The 13,987-nt window shown below is 42.8% G+C and overlaps 1 protein-coding gene across 3 annotated transcripts in view; it reads right to left on the bottom strand.

Moving 5' to 3' along the window:
* Positions 1–1,345: 1,345 nt before the first annotated feature.
* Positions 1,346–13,987, bottom strand: part of sipa1 (signal-induced proliferation-associated 1) — a 37,224-nt gene continuing 24,582 nt past the window's right edge. For all 3 annotated transcript variants that reach the window (XM_085420400.1, XM_085420397.1, XM_085420398.1), the window contains exons 8-16: positions 13,333–13,939; positions 12,973–13,247; positions 12,165–12,554; positions 10,422–10,548; positions 10,202–10,334; positions 9,201–9,299; positions 7,051–7,123; positions 5,822–5,900; positions 1,346–4,076 (exon numbers count right to left, since the gene is read on the bottom strand). In XM_085420400.1, coding sequence (XP_085276526.1) covers positions 3,933–4,076; positions 5,822–5,900; positions 7,051–7,123; positions 9,201–9,299; positions 10,202–10,334; positions 10,422–10,548; positions 12,165–12,554; positions 12,973–13,247; positions 13,333–13,939 — 1,927 coding nt within the window. In that variant the 3' untranslated portion in view covers positions 1,346–3,932. The remainder of the gene's footprint in view (positions 4,077–5,821; positions 5,901–7,050; positions 7,124–9,200; positions 9,300–10,201; positions 10,335–10,421; positions 10,549–12,164; positions 12,555–12,972; positions 13,248–13,332; positions 13,940–13,987) is intronic.

Below are 13,987 nucleotides of genomic sequence, written 5' to 3'. Positions count from 1 at the left end.
CTGCATACGTTCAATGTAACAAGTGGTCATTTTAACCAATGTTGCTTGTCTACCTGCTTCCTTATGTGATTTCTAGCATCCCCACAAGGCCCAGAAAACTGCAGCTTACTGGATATTTTCTCTTTTTGGATCTGGTGTCTGTAAACGTGTGGGAAAATCCCAAGAGATCAGCAGTTTCTAAAACACTCAGACCAGCTTATCTGGCATTGTAAAACTCATAGTCACTTAAATAGCTTTCTTCCTCATTCTGATTCTTAGTTTGATATTCAGCAGGTCGTGTGGACCACATCTAAACGCCCAAGCACACTGAGTTGCTGCCATGTGATTGTCTGGTTAGATATGTGTTAACAACAGGTGTACCTAATGAACTGGCTGACGAGTGTATTTCTTCCTGCCTTATCATCATACTTTTACGTGCTTTTGGTAATCTGATTTGGTCTCTTTCACCTCTGTGTGACTCATCATGCTGTTACCAAACTCTGAGCTGCTTTCACCTGTTCCTTCGTCACAGTCGTTCTGTTCTTGGACAAATTCATCCGACTGTTCTGGCAAAGATCAAACTTTCTGTAGTCGCTAAAGTATAGATCTTCACCAAAAACTGGATGAAGATAGTTCCTTTAAAAGCTCTAGAGTTTAGAAACACCAGCCAAAAATGTGAACTTTTGTGCTACAGCTCAAACGGCATTGAAGTTAAAAAGAGTAGTCTTTTCTCACAGTTTAGTTTTTAAAAGAGTGACCTGCCTGCTCCGTGATCCACAAAATCCCTCAGATTCCAGATTTGAAAAATCCAAGCCAACACAGAATATATGATTTCTCCTTGTAATCTGCTTTCAGGGTATTTGATGTCATATCAGGTTAAGCAGACGGTGACCGTTGTCTCTCCCAACATTTATCCCTTTGAAATTATTAAAGTGCATTTTTAAAAATCACACAATCATCTCTAATAGGTGATGAACTCAGACCGAGTTCATCAAATTCACTGTGTTGATTTCAACGCATCATCAGCCGTCATTTTAAGCACCTTTTTCCTTTTTATTGACTTTTAAAAATCATATATATATTTATATGTCGCTTCTCTTAACAATCTGTGGTACTTGTCGAGCTGTGTGAAGCTTCAGTGATGCTTGAGATTAACAACACACATCTATTATTATTATCCGATCTTCAGATCACGTGGTACCAAAATACCCAAATGACTTTTCCTCAACCAGCGGGATGAGACCAGATGTTGTCGTCTCTTAGAAAATCCTTCATCTGGCACAAAAAAATAAAAATAAAATAAAATGGAAATAAAACAAAAGTGCAACCAAAGTCAAAGAAATTAAAACTCTAAGCTGGGTTAGCATACATTACTTTTTTTTTAAGGTAGGCACAAAGTCAGAGAAATAAGCCTTCACATTAACACCAGTATGACCAGTTGGACCATCCTTTCTGATTTACACATTAAGGCGTACCTAATGGTGTTATTTTTAAGACCTTATCAAATATGAAAGAGCTATAGCTGAAAAAGCTCGAACAATAACAAGACCCATAGTTACATTAAAGAGTTTCAGATAGCATTTTGTCATAGTTGCTGGTCGTCTACAAAAGAAAGTCAAACTTAGAAGCAAGCCCACTTCCTTTCTGCCTTGTTTCACATTTTCATCCTCACGACTTTCCTCCAGTTAAAACAGCTACAAGAAAATCCACATTTGCACTGATTAATAAGTTACATTTTATAGATACACACATACGGAGGGGAGCTCAGAAGTTGCTTGGCACATTCTCATGCTTCACCAACCTCTCCTACAATCTAAATAACTATACAAGATACAGTAAAACGGGTCTTCTCGCGGCCCTCGAGGCTTCAGCATGAAGAGGAGATCAAACGGGAGCCGGCCGGCCATGATCAATACTCGTCTGCATTGGTTATTGGTCATCGTCCTGCAAAAAGGAAGGCATACACAACCCAATGCACTAACATGGAGCGGTTCAGTTGTACATACAGTATCTTCGCATACTGATAAAGTTTTCGATTCATAATTTAATCTGTATATACTGTATCTTAATATGCTGGTACCAGGTATTCACAGTGACTCTAAAATAAAATTACAAGAGGAAGTTTGTACAAGAAACAACGGATTCTGGGCGTCCAGCGAACGTTTGGCATTCCCATTTTTTTCCACTCGGAGTTCAGAGTTCAGAGTTTGGAGATTAGTTTGTGTGGGGTTTGGGAGAGCTGCCTGGGCTTTTCGTTGGCACTGAGGAGAAGCAGTCCAAAACTCCTCTGAACGCACTTTGTTCGTCAGCAGTGGACACAGAAAGGTGAGGTAAGGTGGTGTCAGGGGGATGAGATCTTACCACCTCCTTATGTTGAACAAGACGTTACCTGGGCAGCCTAAAGAAAGTACAGTATGTGCCCCACCGAGGGTTGATTTTTACATTAAAAAAAAAAAAAAAAAAGGGAAAAAAGTGCAAGAATGACACAGAAACACACACACACACACAAACACACACCAGGGTGGAAAGGTAAGACTTCACCTATCGTCCTTACTGCCACCACTCATGAGCAGTAGTAAACAATTACCCCAAAAATAGTCACGGTAGACATCCGCCAAACACAAAACATATTTAAATACAATATTCTGTATTTCACTATCAGTTCAAAGGTGCTGTTATTCGGACACCTAAAGCTATTTTGCCAGCTGAAATAAAAAGCTGCCTTTTGGCATTCAGTGGTTCAGGCCAGCAGGAGGAGATCTTCTACAGTATGGCTGCTACAATAGTGAGGTTAGAAGATAACAGCTACAGGCAATCATGGAAGGAAGCCGGAGCAGTTCTTTCCTGCTGTAGTCTGTGTCTTCAGGAGAGGTATAACCCTTATTCAGCGTCCCTTTAACACTCTTTTTTTCCCCACACATACTTCAGACAGACACGCATGCTCAGTTCATTTTTTTAAGCATTTCCAGTTTACGTCCCTTATTTCATGGGCTTTTTCTTTCTTTCGCTTTTTAATAGTCTCTCCCTAAAAAAGAGAATTTCTTAAATACAGTACTACTGAGAAGTGAAGAGGGCAGGGAGTGTGATGTCCTTACGTAATGGACTCTGAAGCGAGTCAGTTATAGTCATTACATCTTTTGAAGTAGAAGGCTGCCTACAGGCTTGTAATCCTCATGTCTCCCCCCTTTTTTCTCCCTCCTTCTTGTTTTTTACATCAAGGCCTTCCACACTATCAGCCAGAACCACACTCAGACATTGCAACTACATACTACATGTCTGGCAGGATAGCAGTACTACAATTCACATATATTACTGGTGATATATATATATATATATATATATATACACACACACACACATACATACATACACACACACAAACACACACACACACACACACACACACACACACACACACACACATATATACACACACACTTTGTGTGTATATATATTTACATACATAAACTATATATATATATATATATATATACACTTTTGGTCATTTTGGCTAAAACACCACCAAACATGCTATTCAGTGTCTCTCAGTCTTTTAAAGCAAGTGCTATTAAGCCCAGCTCGTCAAGTATTTGAAGCAATATATAGACGCACACACATCCACACACACCGAATCATACATACACACACACACTACTAGAAGCACTCTGGCATAGCACATCAACACAGCAGCCTGTGTCGGTCAGTCTGCAAAGGTCATCACTGGGTGATAAATGTCTTTTTTTCCCCCTAAAAATTGATTTGCATACTCCCTCACCAGCAGGCAAGTCCAGGATTCAGGACAAGAGACTGTGAGATTAAAGAGGATAGGTATGTGTGTGTGTTTTCAAAATATGTCAGAACAAAGTAAATGTGTCGAGCGTAAAAAAACCCGCACTGTACGATTTGCATCACTCTGCTGATTTCCGTGCGTGCACGCACGTGCGGCGGTGAAGCTAACAAGGCTTGTTGACGTTGCACAGCAGCTCGGTGACTTTGATGAGACGGGCCACCGTGCTCTGTGACTCCTCCTGCAGCCGCTGGTTGTTCTGCCTGAGGCTCTGCACCTCAGCCTGCAGCACCGCCTTGTCCTCCTTCTCCTGTAAGACATCGGCACACAACAGAACAAAAAAAAAGCTGTTGCTCAGATGGCTGTGGCAGGAATGGGAGGAGAGCGGCAGGTGCACCGGTGGCTTTAAGCAACTTGTGGGTACAAGTCATAGACTGTATATAACAGTCTCTGTATGCGGTCTTTATATACAGTCTATGGTACAAATAAACACACAGAGTGATGAGATAAAAACAACACAATGTGGTGTGAGCAAGAATAAAGTCGCATCCCCAAACAGCGCAGAAACAATTAGTCAATCACTTGTTTGAAAGAAAAGATTTTTTTGCTGTTGTTGTTGCTGTTTTAGACATTTATCAGGTAAACACAACCAAACATTTGCTGACTTTTCACTGTTGCATATCATTTATTAAAATCAGTGCTTTAAGGGCGTCTTACAGTGGGGTGTAGGGCTGCAACTAGGGGTTATTTTCGTGATTGAAAAGTCTGATGATTATTTTTCATTGAACACTTTCACCGATCGATCACATGCCAGAAACTATGGAAAACAATCACATCAAGCTTGCAAAAGTCCAACTTAATGTTTTTTAATATTGCTTGGTTTTAAAGTAAAACAGAGAAAAGCAGCAAATCCTCATATCTGAGAGGCTACGGCACTAAGAAGCATTCAGTTTCTCTCAATCAACTAATTGTTTCAGCACCAAATGTTCTGTTTTTAGTTTGTTTGTTTGTCTTGTTATTACAGCATTGGAAATTCGGAGGTGAATGATTAGAAAAATATCCATTAGATCTCTCAATGCTGAAAATAGGTATAGTTGCAGTCCTAAACAAGGACTTCAAATAGAAAAAAACTGCCATATGTTTGCTTTGTACATATACAGTACAGGACATATACAGTGTTTGGCAAAAATAATAATAATTAAAAATAAAAAAAATCGCAACACAATGCCCACTTGTCTGTAGTAGCCATCAGATGTGGTTAAAGGCTCCGGAAACGTTGCGTAAAGTGGCCTTTGAGTTCCTGACACTTGCCGTTTTCACACATGCTCTGCACCGCCGATCTTTTCTATAAATCACCCGACGGGGTTGCGTGCTCGAGTGGTATAAAGTGCACAAGAACGAGTGATGAGAATCGTGCAGGTAGCTCAGTTCACAGCGAGTGCGTGCCACAAGTCGGGCCTCCCGCTCGCTCTACTCAGGAAGCACCCCTTTCTGCACCGCTTCGAGCATTTCCGCTAGTAAGAACACTTCTGACGTGAGTTAAATACGACAAAAAAGGGGAGCTGCACACAAAAGTCCTGATGTGACTCATCAACATCGTCTGGAGTTCATGTGTGAAAATGGCTACACAGCATTCAGAGGTATCGACATGAAAATAAAAACAAAACAAAACAAACCAACAAACAGAGCACATCATCACATTATCAAAGCACTGAAGGAGTTGTCATAAATACATGTAAAAATGTATAATACTGGAATTTCAAAAGAAATCTGATAATAATTTCTGTACACGAAATTATAAATAAATAAATGATTTTTTATAGTGTTTTTTTTTGTTTGTTTGTTTTTCGTGTGTATTTAATGCATCTGTATAGCTGTGATTCGACATGAGTAAACAAAAGGCTGCACTGGCAAATGGAAATCATCTCTCCGCAGTGACAGAAGCTTAGCGATTTAAGTGATAGTTTCTTCTACCTGCTGATTTTTCTGCTTGAGCTGAGGATCCCTGAAAAATGTTACCCACAGAGAGAAAAACATTCATGGAAGTCAAAGCACCTTTTGCAGGTCATCCTGCAGCTTCTTCAGCATGGCCTCCAGCTGCGACACCTTCTCCTCCAGGTGGCCTGGAGAGTCACTGCAACAGAGAGCGGCAGTGACACTTTGTCAAAAGCGATCACATGACGATGACCTCATGATTTCCCCCTTTCTAATCCGAACAAATAAATAAATAATATCTTGAAAAAATAAATGCATGAATATAACACAAAGCGTCAGGGTGTTTCAGCATCCCAGCCATCAAATCAACAAAAGCCTGCAGTGGAAAAGTTTTCCTTTCCTCTCGAACCAAATGTGTGAACTTTTCAATTTGCTTGATTGCTCGAGACGCCATCTGTCACTCTGACAGCCTCGGAGCTCGACGCTTTGTCCCTCCTGCCTTTTGAAACTTGTAATGCTCACACATCAATTTACAGTAATTGCTACATCCGACGAGCAGAGCCGCTCTGAGCGAGCGCAGTCATCCCACGATGCATTTCGTCTGACTGCGGCTGTACATAATAAGTACACCCCACGGAGCGAAGCGAAAGCGGCCTCCCAGCAGTGAATTTAAAGTGCGATAGGTTTAAACGACAGAAAAGGGCAGAAATTGCAGTGTAGCGTGTTTGATCTTTAAAGAAACTTCATTTGGTTTTCATGACGATCACCAAATACGATCTGACAACTGGAAACCCTCCTCCATATATTTATAAATTTGCGTGTTTAATAACACAAAGGTGGGAAAATGCGCTCTAACTGCTGTCAGCGTCACTCCAATTGTTAACTATAATGTGTGCATAACTTGAAGATTTTATTGTTGTGTTTTTGATGTGAACTTGATTTATCAAAGAAATATTCACAACTTTGTTTTTGCTTATCTACTGTTGACATTTGTTTCTGTCTTTGTTTTGTCTCCGGCAGATCTGCAGGACTTTGTTTGTTCAGTCTCAGCATGGAGGAGGCGAACAAGGCCACTGAAGACAAGTAAAAATGGAGCTACAGTTTTAAAGAAAAAAAAGCCACAGCAGTGAGTCACACACAGAACTGCATCACCGAGTCAGCAAGGGGCTTCTCTTTATGGCGGCGAGAAGCCATCACGTTGACTCAAACAGCTGGATGTAGTCTAAATAACTGAGTGAGAATAGAGGTGCCGTTCTAACTGAATTGAGAAAAGGGAGTAATTCAGACAAAGGCGCTAACTACAAAGATGTTGAACTGCTTCGGCTTAGACGCACTTTATAGCAACCCACCTCTCCTTTGATTCTTTTGGCTTGCCGTCAGTTTGATCAGCGCCTGCTTGGGAGGGGTCTCCGGCTTTGCGGTCTGCGATAAGGAACATTATTCACATTATTATAATGATCATAAGTGATATATACAGTAAATTAAATAAAATGTGATGAGACAGAGATGTGAAAGTTGATGAAGTCAATAAAGATGTTTTGACTCTATGCACTCCTGTGACAAGCTAAGTACGCTCTCACTGCGTTTATAAGAATTAAGAGGGTAAGTAGGAGTCAGATCCTGCTAATCAGTTGCACTTGGTTAATTGTCCATCAGCAGGTGTGATCACCTCTATAAAAGCAGAAGTTTTGGTAGTTTCCTGCACCTACACCTGCACCTTCACATTCAGTTAGCAGCTTAAATGTTAAAGTTGGTGTAGGTGCTAATCATAATAATGTTAAGATTGCAACCGACCAATCACGTTGTTGTGATGTCATTTCTTTGTAATGTGGAAAAAAAAACCAAACACCTTTGTTTTTATATAAAACTCTCGTCTGGAATCATCTTCTTCTTCTTCTACCTCAAGCATTCTAAATTAATTCATACAGTTATTAATAACAATATTAATAACAACTATATAATCAATTTAGGTTTGCTGTTAGCCAAATTAAGGTTACTCATGTTGGTTTTCAGAAAAGTGTTAGCTAACTGCTTGACTAATGGTAAATAAAATCTCAGATAGGCTCACTGGTCAATTGGGATGTTGATCCTGGACCAACAGTATAATGATGATGTGGGGACGACACCAACGTGGGGATCATGTGTTAAAGGTCATGTATGGTAAGAAAAACACTAAAAAAGTACGACTTATTTGGAAGGTTTGCCAGGAGAAAACCTCTTACACAAAAACTTGTGGAACAATGTCTTTGGACTAGATGTTTGGCATTTAATGCCTGATGCCATATTTGGCCAAATCGCCTCATACCAGCTGTCCCGCACGGTGGTGGAGGGGTGATGCTTTGAGCTTGTTTTGCAGCCACAGGACTTTGCACTCATCAAGTCGACCGTGAACATTTCTAGAGTCAAATGTGAGGCCATCTGTCCACAGCTAAAGCTTGTATTTTGCAACAGGACAATGATCCTAAGCACAGCAGCACATCTGCAAAAAAATGGCTGAAAATGAAAAAACTCGGGGTGTTGCAATAAGTCCAGACCTCAACCTGACTGAAAGCTGTGGTGGGAACCTATTAATGCTGTGCATAAAGAAATGCCCGCAAACCTCAATGAACTGAAGCAACATGTAAAGAAGAGTGGGCAAAAATCCTCCACAATAATGTGTGAGACAAATAATGTCACACAGTAACCAATTACTTCAAGTTATTGCTGCTAATCGTGGATCTACAAGCTACAGAATCAGGGATGTTCTTAGTTTTTCAGACGACTGCATGCCCCCCTTTTTGCAACACTTTTATACAACATGCAACTTTTTGTGCCCAAACACACCAAAGAACACACCAACATTTCTGACATGCTACACACGAAAACTGTTGTGACTGCTCATTTGATGCATTGCTTGCTTGGCACCATGCTCGCATTAGCTAACTGTTCCCAACAAATGATGCCCGCAGGCTGAGGGCTGTTGACATGTCCGGCAGACAGGTAGCATTTGCAATACTCTTTACTTCCAGTTATTTTTTATTCTATTTGTTAAGGTGGTGCAACAACAGTGCACCTGAGCAGTCAATCTGGGAACCCTTATGCTATGTGGCCAAAGGACAAACAACTAGATCACTCATTTAAACATCTATTCCGGATCTGTTTCTTACAGGAGCCCTTGCTCTTCTAAAAAGAGTTTCCAGCATCTTAATTCTGGCCGCAGAGGTTTGTTTCTATGCAGTATTAGCGAGGCCAGATGTCGAAGTTCGGCTGGGCTTAAAGTTTAGTCTTTCTAAGTGGTCCCAAAGGTGTTTGATAGGGTGGAGGTGCAGGCCAAGTGGCATTCATCCAGGATGCTTTTAGTTATAGCGCATAATGGGTAGCTAATTAAGGCAATGTTACAGTTATTTACTTACAGTAAAGTGAGTCTATTTTCCTGTGATTGTGCAGAACATTTTAGGAGCTTGATGCATTATTTACAGTCTAATCCACATTTATCAAGTATATATAAACAGTTCCTCACCCTCTCGTGACAAAGCCTCCAGGATGTTGCGGCAGGCTGTGGCCAGGTCAGAAATCGACTGCCACTCCTCCTCAGTCGAATCTGTTGTCTCCGAGAGAACTGTAACACAGAGGAAAAAGTTCACTAAACATGCCTAAGATTATAGGTAACAGCGCAAGAGGACTGGGATGTGTGAAGCAGCTGATTCCTTCTGGTTCTGCAATAGCAAAGAGTCCCCACCTGGGGGTGCTGCTGTGTTACTGCTGGTCAGATTTTAGAGCACAGATGAGCTGATGTGCCGGCTTGGCCATGTCAGACCAACTAAGATGAAATTTATAGGAGCACGCGATCAAAATATAGTACATGAGAGTTACGGTGCAAGACAGGGAGCTTTAACATTTTAATAGTTTTGGTGAATTTTTGTGAATATAAGGGTTTTAATGACATTGAAGGTAGTGAAAAGTACTGGTTTAAGACATATTTTGAAGCTAAATTTCAATGAGAGAACCCTGCATCCCCCTGAAAAAAAAATATCAGAAGACTCTGATGATGAGAGGATGAGCAAGTGTGCTCTTACAGCAGTTAAATGATGAGTCTCATAGTCTCAGTGGAGGCAGAGCAGATGGTGTAAGAGGGGTTCCTTGAATTGGGGCTGCCTAAAACTCCACCCCTCCCACTACCCATCTGTCCCCCTTTTATCCCAGCCTTGGCAGGGGGTGGCAGCGGAGCAGGGATGATATTAGATTAGCGGAATAGGGGGCAGCGTGGATGAAAGAGGAGGAACAAAGGGGATGCAGTGGGGACTAAAGGGAGGATAATGAAGAGAGGATTTTAAGGCAGAGGAAATCTGGAAAAAGGAATTTGAGGTTAAATCAGGCAGAGATGATTCGCAAACATGTGTAATTGTTGTATTTCGGCTTCATTTAAGCTGCGGCTGTGTCTGCTGTTCTGTCTGAATGAGATTTTCCCTTTTAGATTTTGTTATGCACATACAATGAGGCTCTAAATAAGCATGCACTTACTCTTGGTGATGGAGTTATGAAGACTCAGGGCTCGTGAATTTCTTTCAGCTCGGTCCACACTTGACAGCCGCAAAGACGAGAGAGAGGAGTCACTCGCCGAGGCTTTGTCATCGCCAAACTCGGCTCCCATGAACTGAAGACAAGACAGAGTTTGAGATGAAGGAGAGACAACGGTGTCGGAAAGGAGACGGAGAGGTGCTGCGGCGCGCTGTTTTTTCACCTGCTCGTCGCCGAGGGGAACCTTCGGTTTGACTTCCAGGATCAGATCAGGTGTGGCATCCCTCAGCTCCCCGATGTTCTCATAGATGTGGTGTTCAACCTTCAACCCCACGTTGTCATACACGTGCCTGCACACCGGGGCGGAGGGAAAGAGGGTGTTGAAAAAATAACCCCAAAAAACCCAATGAAAATTGGATGTTGAGGCTTTATTTTTTTAAACCAATCTAAATGTCAAAACAGAAACCAGAGAAGTAATCTCCAGGATGGCTCAGATTTGAGCCTGATTCACATTTACTGTGGCGCACTCGCAGAATTATCTGTCAAATATATCACGTGATGCCGTCCAGTCTAATTTCTCAGTACTACTTTGTGTGACGATAAAAAGAAGTCAAATTCGATTTAGCGAGCAGCAGAATTTAATATTATCCTCATGAATATTTCCTTTATGCACAGCGTTTTCCTCAAGCTGACCAGTGTGGTTAAAGGGATTTACCCGAGACAGATGCGGAGGGGCCTTTGATACTCAAGAAAATGAGGAAAGAGTGCACAGTGCAGATCATTATGTAAGTAACCTCTGAATTGAAAGCAAGCTTGCTTCATGGCTATCATTCTTGACTTGTTTGTATGGTTCTTGAAGATGTTTTTGTTTTGCTTTTCATTAAGAAAAATCACTAGCAGGAGATCAACTGCTTGGCCAGTCAACCTGCTTCATGACAATTAGAAAAGCAAGCGGTGGAAAGAGTCTTCAATTTCAGTTCATATTAAATCAGGAAAAAGGGATTATATTATCAAAAGTTAGCTCTATGACTGTGGGGATGTTAAATGTGCTATACTATCATCAGCAGTATTTACGGCTTGTCGTTGCTTGAGTAGTTTTTAACCATGATACACGCTGATGAAACTGCTCCTTTCTGTTATCAACCCCCTTAATCGTTTATTTGCAAGAACAGAATATTGTGAAAATATTGTTCCTAGTTAGAGATCTCCGACTGATATCATCAAACTTCTGTTTATTCTGAGGAGATCAGAAATCCTTCTTCAGGTTTAACCTAAACTGTTTGTCATTAATATTTTTTAACAACGCTTCATTTGTTCAGAAAGAAACTATAGTGACTATAATGGATAAAAGAACAAGCACGAGCACCACAGTATCCATCCGCCCTAAAGAATAACAGTGGGAGTGAGCTTATCCCAGCTGACACTGGGACTGAAATACAGTGTTTTCCTCTGAAATGTAGTCAAGTAGAAGTGAAACATAAATAAAGACTAAAACATATCGCTCGAAATTGAAGGGAGCTCTTGAACAATTTGAATTTTGAAGCACAATATTGATTTCTGCTGACTGCTGTTACGTCCTTTTCATTCATCAAGATCCGATTTGCGTTCATTTTTTTGAGTATTATATCCTAGTGTCAGTTTACTACACTACACTTTCTACATGAGAGAAAATAAAGTTAAAAAAGCAATTTGAACAGGAACATCAAAGTGAGTATACAATGTCAAACATTTAAAAGTGGAGGCGCTAAATTCCCTGAAGATAAAATCAGTCCGTGCCTCAACTTCTGAACCAGAAAAGTGACATAAAAACAAAGTGACGGAGATTTTGCATCATCAGCAGATGCATTTAAATAGCCTCTATAAAATCTAGCTTCTCTTTTTTTCCTTGATTTTCATTTCTTGTGTTTCTTCATGACGCCGCCGTAACACTTCAAAGAACACCTCTATAAGTTTTAGTCGCACTCACCCCGCGTCGCAAGTGTCGCTGTAGGACAGCTGTTTTTCCAGAGAGTAGCTGCGCGGGAGCTGCGAAGCGCTGCCCTCCTGGCCCTGATTGGCCGGCTGGTCCTGCAGAGATGTGGCTCGTAACAAAGGTAAGCTGGGCATTGTGAGGAGCGAGTACGGATTGCGCTCGCTCTCCACTTTATCGCAGAGCTGCTCTTCGCCTTCGTCGGTCTCCGCCTGCGCCTCCTTTGTGTCCGGCTCCTCGACCCCGCCCGTCTTCACATCATCATCCTCTTTTTTTGCCTCCTCCTCTTCCTCCCTTTCGTCCAGCACCCAGGCCTCTCCTGACTGATTCTCACCGGGCTTGCACTCTGCATCCTTGATGGCTTTCAGATACAGCTCAGAGAAACTCCTGCAGAACATGGAGGAAAAAAACATCACACACACAAATTAATTTAAAAAAGCTAACTAAGCTGAAACTAAGATGAGATGGGAGGAAAAATATCGTTGACGTCTTTGTGAGACTTTGCGCTTTGTTGTAACGAAAGAAGAATTTTGAGCATCGGTTACATTTATCTAAACAGTCCCCTCCACAGCTGCTTCTGTCCTGCCTCTGATCTGAATGGAAAGGTGGTGGTAGCAGCAGTGCAGCATGTGACAGTGTGATTAAAGATCATTAAAGGGATTGACTTGCTTCTAGTCAGCTGGTGTGACACTGACTGCAGGCTGTAACCCACTAAAGAGTGAGAGGCGAGTAGCTCTTGTGTTGTTCCGATCTGACCTGTCCCACAAGCCCTGTTCAATACCCACGACTCCCTTCTCGTCCCCACCTGCGAGGCTTGCCGTTCTCGTCCGGTGGGATGACGGTGATGTGGATCTTGTGGGCGGTGCGGAGCAGCCTGGTCCTCTCGTCGAGGCTCAGGTGAACCAGCGAGTGCCCGCAGAGCCTCACCACGCGAGCCCACAGCTGCAGGCCTCCGCTCTCAGCGTAGCAAAACCGCTGCAGCTCCGTCACAAAGCCCTCCTCGTTCATCAGGAAGCCGGGCTGCCCCACTCCGTCGCGCAGGGGTGTGACCTCCAGCGCCTCGCAGCCCCGTGTAACCAGCTGCAGAAGAGCAGATTCGGGTGAAGGAATGAAAAAGACGTAAAATAGTCACGCAGAAATTTCGATTTGGTTCACAGTCACCCACCTCAAGCCTCTGCACCACCTCTCGTATGTCTTCTGCCTGGTTCTCCATCATGCTGATCGACACCGACTCCCCGCGCTCGTAGAAGATATCTAAGCAGGGCCCCCCGTCTTTGGGCTCTGTCACCGCCTTCCAGCCAATGACATCGCGACAGGAGCAGTTGAACACCACCTTGCGCGAGTACCTCTCGATGAGCACCACCGACTCGGTCGACACGGCGAGCAAACAGGGGAGCTTGTGCTCTCCGGCTTCCCATTCATCTATGCTGTTCACCATCACCGCCCACACAAGGGCCCCATTGCTGTGCAGCTCGGCCCCTTTGGCGCCCTTCATCTTGTCTTTGCGCTTTCCGCCCAGGGAGAGCAGGGGGAACTTAGTGGAGGAGTCTATGGGCGTGGTGGTCACGTAGTTTTCCGCCAGGTCCTTCAGGTATTCCTGACGCGTGCGGGTGGCCATGGAGCGGAACTTCTCTGACTTCTCTGCAGCATTTTCAGCGTTGACCGCCTTCGCCAGGAGGAAGTCTCTAAAGGCGGCCGAGCGAGGGAATCGGGCACCTTTGGGGAACAGAGGCCCGAATAATGGGATGTCTTTAGAGCGTGTCACAGCCACCCTGAGAGGAAGAGAAATGAGGAGTGAGGAGAGGGTGCAGCAGGAACAT

This window comes from Rhamphochromis longiceps, linkage group LG10 (assembly GCF_057381845.1).
Source record: "Rhamphochromis longiceps isolate RC_006_pf linkage group LG10, R_longiceps_female_GT1.1, whole genome shotgun sequence".
NCBI classification, from domain to species: Eukaryota; Metazoa; Chordata; class Actinopteri; order Cichliformes; family Cichlidae; genus Rhamphochromis; species Rhamphochromis longiceps.
The sequence above is the reverse complement of the archived record's forward strand: the minus strand, read 5'-3'. Positions and strand labels throughout refer to the sequence as shown.